General features: G+C 43.3%; 1 protein-coding gene across 1 annotated transcript; it reads right to left on the bottom strand.

The window, feature by feature from the left end:
* Window positions 1–5285: 5285 nt before the first annotated feature.
* On the bottom strand, window positions 5286–8810 carry mex3b (mex-3 RNA binding family member B). The gene is made up of 2 exons (XM_034527402.1): window positions 8259–8810; window positions 5286–6729 (listed from the first exon to the last, which is right to left on the bottom strand). Exons 1-2 carry the CDS (start codon window positions 8476–8478, stop codon window positions 5342–5344), a joined length of 1608 nt encoding a protein of 535 aa, XP_034383293.1. The 5' UTR covers window positions 8479–8810; the 3' UTR covers window positions 5286–5341.
* Window positions 8811–13587: the final 4777 nt, after the last annotated feature.

The raw sequence follows: 13587 nt of genomic DNA, 5'->3' as shown, positions 1-13587 counted from the left end.
ATACTTTCTGCCAGAAACGGAGGAGACGAGAGCTGATCACTGCGCTTCACTTATTTTGACCGGTAGCTCTGTGTCTCGTTCTCCTTCTTTGTGGTAATGAACCCAAAGCTTTAAAAAACAAAGCTGGATGTGTAACAGCTGCTTGTTAGGAGAAAGTGTGTTTAAATGGGTGACGCTCATCAAGAACCTATTGGATAGACCACAGACTAGAAACAAGCAGGAAGCACAGCATGAATAAAATATGAACATTCACTCTGCATGGATTCTCCCTCCTCTGGTTCAGTGCTTTATGTTTGTATTTGTGTACATGCATGTGTGTCCAAATGCAGCTCCAATAAATATATGAGATGTCGGTCAAAGCGTGGCAGATGCCAGACACACTCTGTTGTTCGTCTGCTGTTAACACAGACCGGCACACCAGACATATTCGTCTGCAGCCAGATGCTCAGCCAGACAGAGCTTTTTAAAAAGGAGGAGTTGTCTTACTATCCAGCTGACGGCTCACAGATCAAGTCTGCCATCCTCTTTCTACTCTGCATGCTCCCATAGAAGAAGAAATGCACACATCAGAACTATCTATGCCATTATCGATTCTGGGAGGAACTAACCTGTTCTACTCCCAACTCATCAAACAAACCCTGTATGTGTATATATGTGTGTGTGTGTGTGTGTGTGTGTGTGTGTGTGTGTGTGTGTGTGTGTGTGTGTGTGTGTGTGTGTGTATATATATACGCCGCAAGAACAGTTTATTTACAGCTGCAGTGGTGTTCCTCAACAAAGACCAGGACCCCCACTGACTCTGGCTCTCACATCCCCAGGACTATAAAGACCAGGACCCCCACTGATTCTGACTCTTACATCCACAGAACTATAAAGACCAGGACGCCCTCTGACTCTTACATACCCAGGACTATAAAGACCAGGACCCCCACTGACTCTGACTCTTACATACCCAGGACTATAAAGACCAGGACCCCCACTGACTCTGACTCTTACATACCCAGGACTATAAAGACCAGGACCCCCACTGATTCTGACTCTTACATACCCAGGACTATAAAGACCAGGACCCCCATTTCTAAAGTACTGTTATTCGTTTGTTGTTTACCATATGTATCTATTATTGTTTTTATTATTTTATTGATTTATTCTATGTCTATGTTTATTGTTATGCACCTTTCACTCCTTGTATGTGCAAAGTACTTGGCCAAAAAAGGATTCTGATTCTGATATGTATTTCAATCAAGAGAGACTACATTAGAAAGCACAATCATTTATTTCATGTGCATAGGAAATGAATAGCAAAACGTCTGTTGGACTCGTGACGTAGTACATTAGAGTGGTGCTGATGCTGAGGTCAGATAAGGCATAGACTCCCTGCTGGTGGTGTAGAAGAAGGGAGTTGCTGTAATCTGATGATGAATGAGGAGCCTGACAGTGATGCTGACTAGAGGAGCCTGGGTGGAGGAGGGTCGGACCTCATTGCAGCACAATGAGGTCCGACCCTCCTCTATATATATATTTTGTTTTATTTTATTTATTTATCTATCTATCTATCTATCTATATTCTGAGTTAGAATATCTATCTTGCCCGCTGGCATTAAGCTACAGTGTGGAAGAAAAGCAATCTTCATGCACTGCTGACATGGGCATCACTTTAACATGTTAATGACTTGTTAGCAAGGCTGGAAAAAAAGATCAAAATATTCTATTAAATGTGTAAAATCCACTAAAATGAAGTTATGCCAATGATGAGAATATTTACATGAGTAACCGAACAGTAAGAGACGAAGTAGCCACCTCCAGCTCCAACACAAACGAGTAAGACTTCAACGCTTTAATATATTCCTACATGTTTATACAGTTTTGATGCAGGTTGTTCTCTCCACTCCACAATCTGTGCTGGATAATCTTAAATGTATCATGATAAGATACTTCTATCAAAAATAATGTATTGATTAGAAAAACGTCCTGAAGCAGATGTACACGTAAGCTTAACAATGGCAGTAGGGTGAGTCATTTATTTCTCCTTTCTTCTAGAGAGTCTTTCCCCAGGGGAAGCACAATGTGAACGCCATGTGTTGTTCATTTGGCTAAAAACACTCGTCAGCTCTTTCTGCAGTGCTAAGATTGCTTCCTAATAATATGGTTTCTGGGACCAGTTTCTGTGGCCTGTGTTGGATGTTTCCATTTGAAACGTATCATTAGAGCCTGCTCTCTCCACATTTACTATCATGTGTCAGTGTTTCCAATAGGACCGCATGGCATGAGGCTGCACTTCAGCAGAGGGCTGGGGGAGGGGAGGAAGAGGCAGAGAGTAGTTAGGACTACTTTACTTTAACATTCACTGTATTATTTAAGGGTCTACCTAAATGGATTTTGAAGGTCAATAGAGACCATATTACAGTATTGAGATCGCTTTTGTGCAATGTGTTTACATTGCATTTTCAAGAGTCCTGTGCTCCTTGAGAATGTATTAACACCATCATAGGACACGCAACCACCAGCTCCTGGACACCAGAAAAGTTTTGTTTTACAATAACTTTCTAAATGTTTTTTCGTGAAACTTCTAAAGCCCACAGAACAAAACAAAAAACTGAAGGCTGATCCATTGTTGCTCCAATGTACCAGACCTACAACGTAACGCAGTCAGGCTTTCTTTGTTAGCTGGCTCGACAAAACCCCAGTGAGAGATGAAGGGTCACAGCGGCTTCTTGCTCTCCTCATCGGGCTCAGTGCGTGTCCCCATAAAAGGGAGCATTTGGTTTCATTACCTCACCAAATTAATTACATTGATTTACTATTATCTGTGTCAAAGACCTTATTGTGGTCTAATTACATGGTAAATGGACCAGTACTTCTTTTCTAGTCTTCTGACCTCTCAAAGCTCTTTAACACTACATGACATCATTCATACACTGATGGGAGGAGCTACGGTTCCACCTGTCCATCAGCAGTAACTAACATTCACACACAGTAGAACAGCTAAAGGAGACATTTGGGGTCAAGTTTCTTGCCCAAGGACACATCGGCATGGACTAGAGGAGCCGGGGATCGAACCACCGATCCTCTGATTGAAGAACAACCCTGCTCACCACTGAACCACAGTAAACTGTGGATATGAGCAACCAATAGTCGGCTTCTTTTAGACGAGCGTGAACAGATGGCCAGCAAACAACCATATTCATATCCATATAATAGGTGAGGAATGGCGGTGGATCCAAACAAACAACAAAGATAAACTAGTTTGATCATATTTCAACCAGAAATGCCAAACCTTCCCATCGGCCCACTTTCAGGATTCACTGCTCTTCCTGCTTTATGCTACTCTTTAACTAAATATTTGGACTCAATAAGAAAATTGACATCACCTTGTGCTTGATCAAGTGGGCTACTTTCACAATCTTTTGATATTTTAAAGAAAAGTAATAAATTAATTATTGGAAAAAAAATAACATTACGATTTTAGTTTTTTTCATTGTATTGGTGCATAATACCAATACATTTTACCTCAAAGACAGCCTTTGAGTGGTTGTCAATAAGTCTGTCCACAATTTAATTTCTAAATGCAGCTCTCTTTAAACTTTTTCACTTAAGCTACATTTCTAAAAAATAATTAAAGTTAAATGTTGATTTAATATTTAATTTAATTGTTTTAGTCTATAGAAAAAAGTGACTGAAAAATGCGTATCAAAATTCCCAGGGCCTACGGTGATGTCTAAAGATGTCCTCAGTCCCCAGGAGAAGCACATGATGCATAAGAACGGGCCACACTGCACCAGGCCGAGCTCGGCCTCCACTCAATAATCCGTCCGTGGTCATAATCCTGCCGCTCCGCGCTTCTATTCGGAAGCAGAGAGTCAAATGTGGAGAAAAGGATCCGACTTGAACAATGCTCAGCTCCGCCTGCTGTCGGTACCAGCAGAACAAACCACACCACGGCAATGGACCAGATTTTATTGGACTTATATAGAAATACTTAAAAAAAACATGAAGTAGCACCATTACTTAAGTTTGACTTGTTATCATGTATAACTTTAAATGTCAGAAAAATAAAACTATTGATACATTTTCAAATCTTGTCTCAGCAAATATAATATTAGTATTTTCACCACCTTTTATCATAAAATAAAATATACTTTGTTCCTAAACTTTGCTCAATAAAGTACATTAACGATCAAGTAACTTCACCAACATATACATAAACAAGTGGTAAACAAATGTATTAAAATAGAAATACTAAAACTATTGTGGTGCAACAGAAGCCTGTAATTCCCACTGGAATCTAATTCATAAAAAGTTTAGAAAGCAGAAACGGTTTCTTTGTGTTCAATTTACTAACATTTCAATGTTTCATAACAATATAGAATAAAATATGCTTTATATTACTGAATAAAAAATATGCTGGGTGAAGCAGATTTAAAAGACATTTTTTGCTGAACCTATAAAAACTCCTTCCCAACAGAATACTGTCAGATGTAATACACATTTTGTGGACTGGGATTGGACAGCCATGTGATATCAAAATAATACAGTGATCAATTTCCATATTAAAAAATAAACAATATTTCAACCCAGCTACAAAAAGTTAATTGAACTTAAATTAAAAAATATCTGTAAACATCTTTGCAATAAGAAATATAATCTTTCAAGTCAAAAAATAATAAAATACTTAATTCTGTATTAATGTTATTTAAAACATTCAACTCGTGGAAATGATTCTGTGTGTGTGTGTGTGTGTGTGTGTGTGTGTGTGTGTGTGTGTGTGTGTGTGTGTGTGTGTGTGTGTGTGTGTGTGTGTGTGTGTGTGTGTGTGTGTGTGTGTGTGTGTGTGTGTGTGGGCTATGTTGCTCTTCCTCACGTGGTTCCTGACCTGGAGCTGCAGTATCTTTGCAAGTCAATGGTCCTGTTTAGCTGGAGGCCCTCCGTGTATCCCTGCTAACAGTCTACAGTCTGACCATCGTCCCTCCATCAAGACCGCACTGTGCCTCCTCACTTCAGAAATATAGGGTACTATTTACTTGAACTATGAATAACAATGCTGTAATATTTTAAACATGCACTTTGATGTTGAAAATATTTCACAAAACTATAGTATATTAACAACCACTACGGTGCCCAAGAGGGTGTGTGTCTGTCCCTTTTTCTGGATACTGCAGCCTCTTACATACACACACGTGTGTGTGTGTGTGTGTGTTTATATATATATATATATATATATATATATATATATATATATATATACACACACACACACATACTTTCCAAACTCATGATTGGCTGATTCCATTAAAGCAGTTTGAGGAGTCTATGTGTTGCTATCGTCAAAGAGTTACGTTTCTTATGAAAATATACGTATAGCCTGAGTGACGCTGGTATGGCAGACAGGGCATTGGGGTTCGCTCCTCTCACAGATACGATTAGCACATTCCATACAGAAGAGGTTGTGCCCACAGGGGACCAGGGCCGCGATGACTTCACTCTCGAAGCACACCGAACAGTCACGGCTGTCTTTTCGGCTGGTGGTGGAGGAGGAGGAGGAGGAAGAGGATGACGACGAGGTGGAGGAGTCGCACTGAACCCCGGGGAGGTGAGGGCCCGGCAGGGAGGCCATAGTGCTTGAATACGTAGGGAAACTGAGGGAGCCTCCGCCTGGGTCACTGCGCACCCTCCGGGCTAACGGGTGCTCACTGGGACCTCCGGTGAGGCTGTGAAGGGGAGGCGACAGTCTGGGCTGCGCGGTGCAACCATTAACCCTTCTCTGACTTATCACTACTCCATTGGCATTGGTGGAGGTGTTGGTGGGGAATATAGCAGAGGTGGATGTGGGGGAGCTGCATCCGGTGGAGGAGGGGGTCATGCCACTATCGTACTGGGACCACAGGAGGCTCGGCGGGGTTGACGCGTCGAATCCCGGCGAGGAGTCAAAAGTCAGATCAGTGCAGTCAGGCGAGATCCCCTCACTTCCGTAAACGAACCCATTGCCGTTGGTGTTGACGTTGATGTTGTTATTATTGTTGCCGTTGGTGGTGGTGTAGCTGAGTGCAGGGCTGGGGGGGCTGTAGTCGGCCATACGCGAGCTGTTGTTACCAAAGTAGGAATCTGTGGAGGCACTGCCCAGGGAGGAAGACGAGTCGTTGCGGTAGCTGGAGAAGGGTTTCCGTACTGAGGTGGGGGTTATCCCGGCGCTGGGCTTGGACCACAGGATGGCGTGTCCGTGTAGGTCCAAACCCACATCAGTCCCGTTGGCGTGAAAGTCATTTTCATCCTGAAGCTCAATAAGACCCCCTGTCCTCATGGTGATGTGGGCTTCGATCTCTTCCCGTGCTCGGTCCACGTTCTCCGGCATCCCTGTCACCTCGAACACTGGCTCCTTGTCTCTGCTGGGTGTCACGATGTAGGTGTGGGTCTGCTGCTGGATGCGCTTAATGGTGGCACCCTTGGGGCCTACAACCAGCCCCACCACACGGTAAGGCACCCGCACCTGGATGGTGGTCTGTCCAGGCAGGTTAGGGGGTCCGGGGGCAGGGGTGCCGCTCCCATTCAGGCTGGTGTTTTTGTTCCTGGAGGCTCGGATCATGGAGAAGTGCTCGGCAGCAGAGATGATCTCCCTCCTGGCCATGGCCACGTCCTCTCTCCTGCCCGTCACCACAAACACAGGCTCCTCGCCTCGAACCGGGGTCTTGATGTAGGTGTTGGTCTTTGCTCGCAGTGCTTTGATCTTGCAACCTGAAGCATGGAAACAAAAAGGCAAGAATGAGGACAGGTTCACAACAGCTCCAAATATGTTAAACCACTACTTATTCAAAACAGCTGCTGGATGATTATTATTGTTTCAGGGAAAACCTCGCTTTTGGAGAAGAACTCATTCAAACCACATGCTGCACAACAATTTAGGACTTATTGTCAGAAAGCTCACTTCTGGATTTGCTACAATATAGTCAGCATTGACAACAGCTGCTGTTAGACTCCCTTACTTTACACGTGTAGCATTAGGGAGAGAAGAGGCAGCTCCTTGATCACAGGTCATTGTCTGACATTGGTGCATACAGTTGAATTGCAATACCCTCAAGCACATACACATACACACACTTCTTCACGATCAAAATGGGGCTGGCTGAGGAAACAGCCTCACAAGAATGACATAATTAGCAGAGCAAAGCCAGCTGAGTGGGACAGGGTGATATAACCAGGGATGAGGAGGAGGGTAAACTCAAGTCTATTTAGCCTATTGAAATCATTGACATGAATTCCTTCATTTAACCTACATCAGGTTAAATGAGAAAGGGTCTCTGCTTTAAATAATCACAGAGGTCACTGTTAATCCACTACTTAATTTCTACCGTATGTAACTGAAATAACCCGACAAAAGGGAGAGGTCTATCTGATGTAAACAGATCCTCCTCTAGCTGGAGATGTTTGTCTGGGGGCAGCAGCAGTCTTACAGAGAGGGATGAGATTCCGCATATGTAACCAAGCACCAGTGCGGCCCTGCAGCCGGATCACTGTCAGCCCGGTCTGTGCAGTTATGGACAAGGTAAGACCGTGACCATGGTCCTAACTTGATCCCGTTCAGCTCATTCTCATAATACAAAGCCGGGAATCGATCTGCAAGCCGTTGATAAACAAAGGACACATCTGGAGTTATTGAGAGCCAGTGTTCCCTTTGAGAACACAGCTTGGTGACTGAGCCTTCATGTCCAAATTTACCAGAACACGGGAAAGGATTCAAATGAGCCGGAGAGCCGGGTCACATTCTAAACTTAGTATAGTCCTCTTTCCTCAAACCTAAACTCTATTCATGCTAAATATTACGTGTCCACAAAATATTTGGACCATGTTCTAACTCAATCAACCCTTGCACACAGAAACGGCTCAATAGGCTCCATTAGACTTAAATGTCAACTTTGTCCCTGGGTCTGCTGCTGGCTGCGCCCACCGCAGTGGGTTTATAGGGGGGGGGCAGGCAATGTGTGACCAACACACTCACTAAAGTTGGCATTTCATTGAACTAACAACAGTTTAAAGAGATCCACCTTGAGATGCCACATATTAAAAGCAGTTCCAGTGCTCATGCAGATAAGCGGGACTGGTCCAGAGTGTCCTCCCACACAGGACCAGGACCAGGACCAGGACCAGGACCAGGACCAGGACCAGGACCAGGACCAGGACCAGGACGTGCTCGTAGCTGAGATGTTTGATCGTGCTGCTCTTCTGTGAAACATGTCAAATATACAGACTAGCAGAGAAACACGCACCCTGTCTGCCCACAATCTCAGCCACATGCTCGGAGCTGGGAACCGGGACGCATTCCGTCATGTTGACGCTCTTTTTCCGGGGCTCCTGGTTGTCGTACAGGGGGTTCTCGTCGTTGTCCAAGCCGAGCAGGGAGAGCTGGTCCAGAGCGATCTGCAGGGCTCTCTGGTCGTCCCGCGCGTCTCCCTGGACGCTGCTGTCCGCAAAGAGCGAGCTGGGCATCTTCGCGGATGAAAGTCAAAAGGAAGGAGTGACAGGGGGAGAACGGAAGAAGAGGAGGGGAGAGGCACCGGACCCGGTCTTAAGAGACAACTGGTCAGTGCAAATAAATCAGTGCGGCTGAGGACAGAAAAACAGTGCAAGCAGCAGCGACAAAAAAAACATCCAGCCCCTTCGTTTCCCGATAGTGGTCGAGCCGAGCCGAGCCGAGCCGAGCCGGGCTGTGTGGGCTGCTGCACGGAAAGACTTTTAATCCAGAGTTACTAATATTCCTTCTGACAAAGGGCCCCTCCCCGGCTGGCTTCCCTCAGCTCCTCTGTTGCTTCTGTCTGAGTTTCTTCGCAGAGCCAGACAGAGAGATGTGCGGGTGACGTCACCGCCTGGGCAGGGACGACGCAGTGCTGCGAGGATATTTGCATATCCACGAGCTGATTGGCTGTGAGGGCGACGAGTGGGCGGGTTGGCTCGAAAAGGACGCCTGCTTCCTCGTGGTTAGCCTGTCTCTTTGTCTCTGGTTCTCATGTTGCTCTTAGCTCAGGCTCTTCTACAGCTTTTTATTTTCATGTTTACTGTCGCACCCAGTACACGACACATCAATGGGCATCAACAGTACGAATATGAACTCAATCATGAACATTAAATCTGTAAATATGTTGTTGTTGTCCTCCAGGTACAAGTTTACTCTGTCCAACACAGGATGTCGACATTTTATGAACAAGAACACACGACCAACAGTTGATGAGGAGCTGAATATCAGACACATTTAACTTGTTGTTGGCAAATAGTACTGGAAATGAATATTAGGCCGAATGTTGTGTTCGGGGCCCTTGAGACCCAGGGGCTCCTCAAGCGCTCAACAATTCTAGTTGAATTGTACGTCTATTTGGAGTTGCAGTTTGTTCAAAAGAGGTCTTGCAAGGAGTTAGACCTCTCTACAGTCTTATCTGAAGAACAATGTATTGACAATGATGTTGCCATTATTATTATTATTATTAAGCTATAATCAGTGTTGTTGGTATTAATACTATCATTGTATTTTAATTGTATTATTACTATTATTACACATACAGGAGTGGGACCTCAATTAGGATGAAAATCCTTTAGAAGAGGAGCACATCAAGATATGAATATGTTACCACTGTTTAGATACAACTTTTAATCTTCTTAGAGGAAACTATAATACTGTAGACTAAGAAAAGTCATTACATAAAGATCATTAGATGACACAAGGACTTTTAAAATTATATTTTATTATTAAATGTGTCAAATACAATAAAAGAAATGCTAGAAATAAAAACTCTTCAGCATAATACAATACAGTTAAATAATATATTATACAACAAAACAGATTAGTATGTAAAAGGATGTAAACTACATGTGTTAAAAAATAAATATAACTTACTCCCAACTTCCCCAACGGTTGGTCAGTGCTCCTCGGCTCCTGATATCGGTGCACTTTCAACTGACACCAATGTCAACCCACCTGCGTCATTATCAGACGTTAGATCAGCTGTAGGGCGAGATAGTCCACCCAGGGCGGCTGGACGTTCGTCCAGGAGACTGCCGTCAGTGTTGTGTGCAAACTAAAAGTACACATTTTAACATGGTCAGCCATGTGAGTCGATAATCAAGTTAAAGTCAAAGTTTTACTAACCTAACTCAGACAGTTGTGTTGCCTAAACCTAACTTTCTGTGAAGACGGAAGTTTATTTTGAAAATTCACTCAAACAAGTGCAAAGAGACACGCCGTCCTGACACATTCGAAACAGACGCAGAGTGAGCAAAGTGTCATAATGGGAAGCGTAGGGCCACTGACCAAGCCTCAGTATCTGACGAGCTAGGAGTGAACATGTGTTGGAAATAAAGGCATAACAACATTATGGAGATATTTCTCCATCTGCTGAAAGACACCATGAGTTGAAAGCTCTGGAAAAGTAACTAAGTGATTCTTTTGAATTAAGATTCTATTCTGTCTGTCAATTTCTTCCCATTGAAACTTGCAGCAATGGTACCATAGTGACTTCAAATGTGATGCATTTCAAACAATCTGAGAAATGAAGTATTCCTAACATGGTTGCAAAAATGCTTCTGCTAGTCTAAATATAATTTTCAATGCATTTGTACAAATATTTATATTTTGGAGATGAAAAGTTTTTTAATAGTTAGAATAAAGTATTTTTAAGTCACCAACGAAAATACTGTAAGCAGAATATTACCATGGTGTTCCCACTTTGCTTTGCTATCACTTAACTTCTGATAATGTGACAGTGTTCTTTGTCAATATTTGCTGTACAGTGACAATCGTCTTTATTACATTTTGGTAAGGGAGTTCTATTTGACAGTGGAAAGCCCTCCAGCCTTAACATTGTAACATTGCTTGATAAAGGAAATAAATCACCCCAGATCCAGCGGTGCAGTATTAATAACGACAGCTTCAGGCCGTTTGCATAATGATTTCTGCCTTCTTCCCATGTGTGGGATTATGAAGCCTAAGCATTAAGAATATTGCAGGGTGATGGGTCGGTGGCCTTTGTGTATGGTCATAGACCGAGAGAGGCAGGAGGATGGTAAACTAGGGGTGACACAAAGGCGATTTCAAGCCGATTCAAAACCGTTGAGACCCAAAGCACTTTGCTTTGTCACCTCACTCTTGGAGCACAATACCAATGCTAATGAGGAACCGCTAAGGAACTGGAGGAGGCAATGGAATGGGCCCCTCTTGTTAATATTTGACACCTTAGCTCCCCCCTCCCTCCTCCCCCCAATTCCTAGAAATCGTTAATCTAATCAATTCTATGGAGCAACTCGTACACTCTGAAATACTGTACTGCTTATAGACGAGCACTAGACATGAATTTGTGCAGAATGATTCTTTAATCTTTAATTTGGTCATTCCCAAAGAGATGTCTTCAAATTTGTGGGAAAAACATCAAGATCAAGCTAAATGTTATCTCCTAATATGAAGGTCTAAAGACGGTACACAAGAGTGTTTGCATCAGAGCAAGAGATACATTGGTAGGTTAAAAAGCTAATTACCTAGTGATGTATATTCTTTACACATTGAACACATACTTACAACTGCAAATGTAGGAGGTGGAATTAATTACAAAATACTTCAATGTCCGTAACTAGAAACTAAAACACATACTTAGGTTTAAGTAACACAAACATGTAGTTAGTTTGAGGCAAGAGCATTGTGTTTCGTATTCAAAAGACTAGATTTCTAAAGTGAAACTGTGTCTTTAGCAGACGCTAAGGTGTTCCTTCTGTGTCTTTAGCAGATGCCAAAAGTGGTTCCTTCTTTGTCTTTAGCAGAACCAAAGTGTTCCTTCTGTGTCTTTAGCAGACACAAAAGGGTTCCTTCTGTGTATTTAACAGACACCAAAGGGTTCTTTTTTTGTCCTTAACAGACGCCAAAGGGTTCCTTCTGTTTTATTTAACAGACGCCAAAGGGTTCCCTCTGTGTCTTTAGCAGACCCAAAGTGTTCCTTCTGTCTCTTTAACAGACGCCAAAGGGTTCCTTCTGTGTATTTAACAGACACCAAAGGGTTCTTTTTTTGTCCTTAACAGATGCCAAATGGTTCCTTCTGTGTCTCATACAGACGCCAAAGGGTTCCTTCTGTGTCTTTTGCAGATGCAAAAAGGGTTCCCTGTCTCTTTAACAGATGCCAAAGGGTTCCTTCTGTGTCTTTTGCAAACGCCAAAGGGTTCCCTCTGTGTCTTTATCAGAAGCCAAAGGGTTCCTTCTGTGTCTTTATCAGAAGCCAAAGGTTTCCTTCTTTGTCTTTAGCAGACGCAAACATGTTCCTTCTGTGTCTTTAACAGACACTAAAGGGTTCCTTCTGTGTCTTTAGCAGATGCCAAAGGGTTCCTTCTGTTTCTTCAGCCGATGCCAAAGGGTTCCTTCTGTGTCTTTAAAAGATGCCAAAGTGTTCCTTCAGTGTCTTTAGCAGACACAAAAGGGTTAATTATTTTTCTTGAACAGACACCAAAGGGTTCCTTCTGTGTCTTTAGCAGACACAAAAGGGTTAATTATTTTTCTTGAACAGACACCAAAGGGTTCCTTCTGTGTCTTTTGAAGACACTAAAGGGTTCCCTCTGTTTCTTTACCAGATGTCAAAGGGTTCCTTCCGTTTCAACAGACACCAAGGGGTTCCTTTTTTCGTCTTTAGCAGACGCCAAAGGGTTCCATCTTTGTCTTTAGCAGACACAAAAGTGTTCCTTCTGTCTCTTTAATAGACGCCAAAGGGTTCCTTCTGTGTCTTAAGCAGATGCCAAAGTGTTCCTCCTGTGTCTTTAGCAAACACCAAAGGGTTCCTTCTGTGTCTTTAGCAGATGCCAAAGGGTTCCTTCTGTTTCTTCAACAGATGCCAAACGGTTCCTTCTGTGTCTTGAGCAGACGCCAAAGGGTTCCTTCTGTGTCTTTAAGATATGCCAACGGGTTCCTTCTGTGTCTTTAGCAAGCACCAAAGGGTTCCTTCAGTGTCTTTTACAGACGCCAAAGGGTTCCTTCTGTGTCTTTAACATATGCCAACGGGTTCCTTCAGTGTCTTTAGCAAGCACCAAAGGGTTCCTTCAGTGTCTTTTACAGACGCCAAAGGGTTCCTTCTGTGTCTTTAGCAGACTCCAAAGGGTTCCTTCTGTGTCTTTTACAGACTCCAAAGGGTTCCTTCTGTGTCTTTAGCAAACACCAAAGGGTTCCTTCTGTGTCTTTAGCAGACGCCAAAGGGTTCCTTCTGTGTCTTTAACATATGCCAACGGGTTCCTTCAGTGTCTTTAGCAAGCACCAAAGGGTTCCTTCAGTGTCTTTTACAGACGCCAAAGGGTTCCTTCTGTGTCTTTAACATATGCCAACGGGTTCCTTCAGTGTCTTTAGCAAGCACCAAAGGGTTCCTTCAGTGTCTTTTACAGACGCCAAAGGGTTCCTTCTGTGTCTTTAGCAGACTCCAAAGGGTTCCTTCTGTGTCTTTTACAGACTCCAAAGGGTTCCTTCTGTGTCTTTAGCAAACACCAACGGGTTCCTTCTGTGTCTTTAGCAAGCACCAAAGGGTTCCTTCAGTGTCTTTTACAGACGCCAAAGGGTTCCTTCTGTGTCTTTAACATATGCCAGCG

The sequence above is a fragment of the Cyclopterus lumpus genome, chromosome 3 (genome assembly GCF_009769545.1).
Source record: "Cyclopterus lumpus isolate fCycLum1 chromosome 3, fCycLum1.pri, whole genome shotgun sequence".
In the NCBI taxonomy this organism is placed as follows: Eukaryota; Metazoa; Chordata; class Actinopteri; order Perciformes; family Cyclopteridae; genus Cyclopterus; species Cyclopterus lumpus.
This window is presented reverse-complemented; position numbering and strand designations above follow the sequence as displayed.

Coding starts and splice junctions, on each gene's coding strand:
- mex3b (XM_034527402.1), bottom strand. CDS start 8,478: ATGCCCAGCTCGCTCTTTGCGGACAGCAGCGTCCAGGGAGACGCGCGG. Junction 6,730..8,258: donor TGAGATTGTGGGCAGACAGG/GTGCGTGTTTCT, acceptor TCCATGCTTCAG/GTTGCAAGATCAAAGCACTG.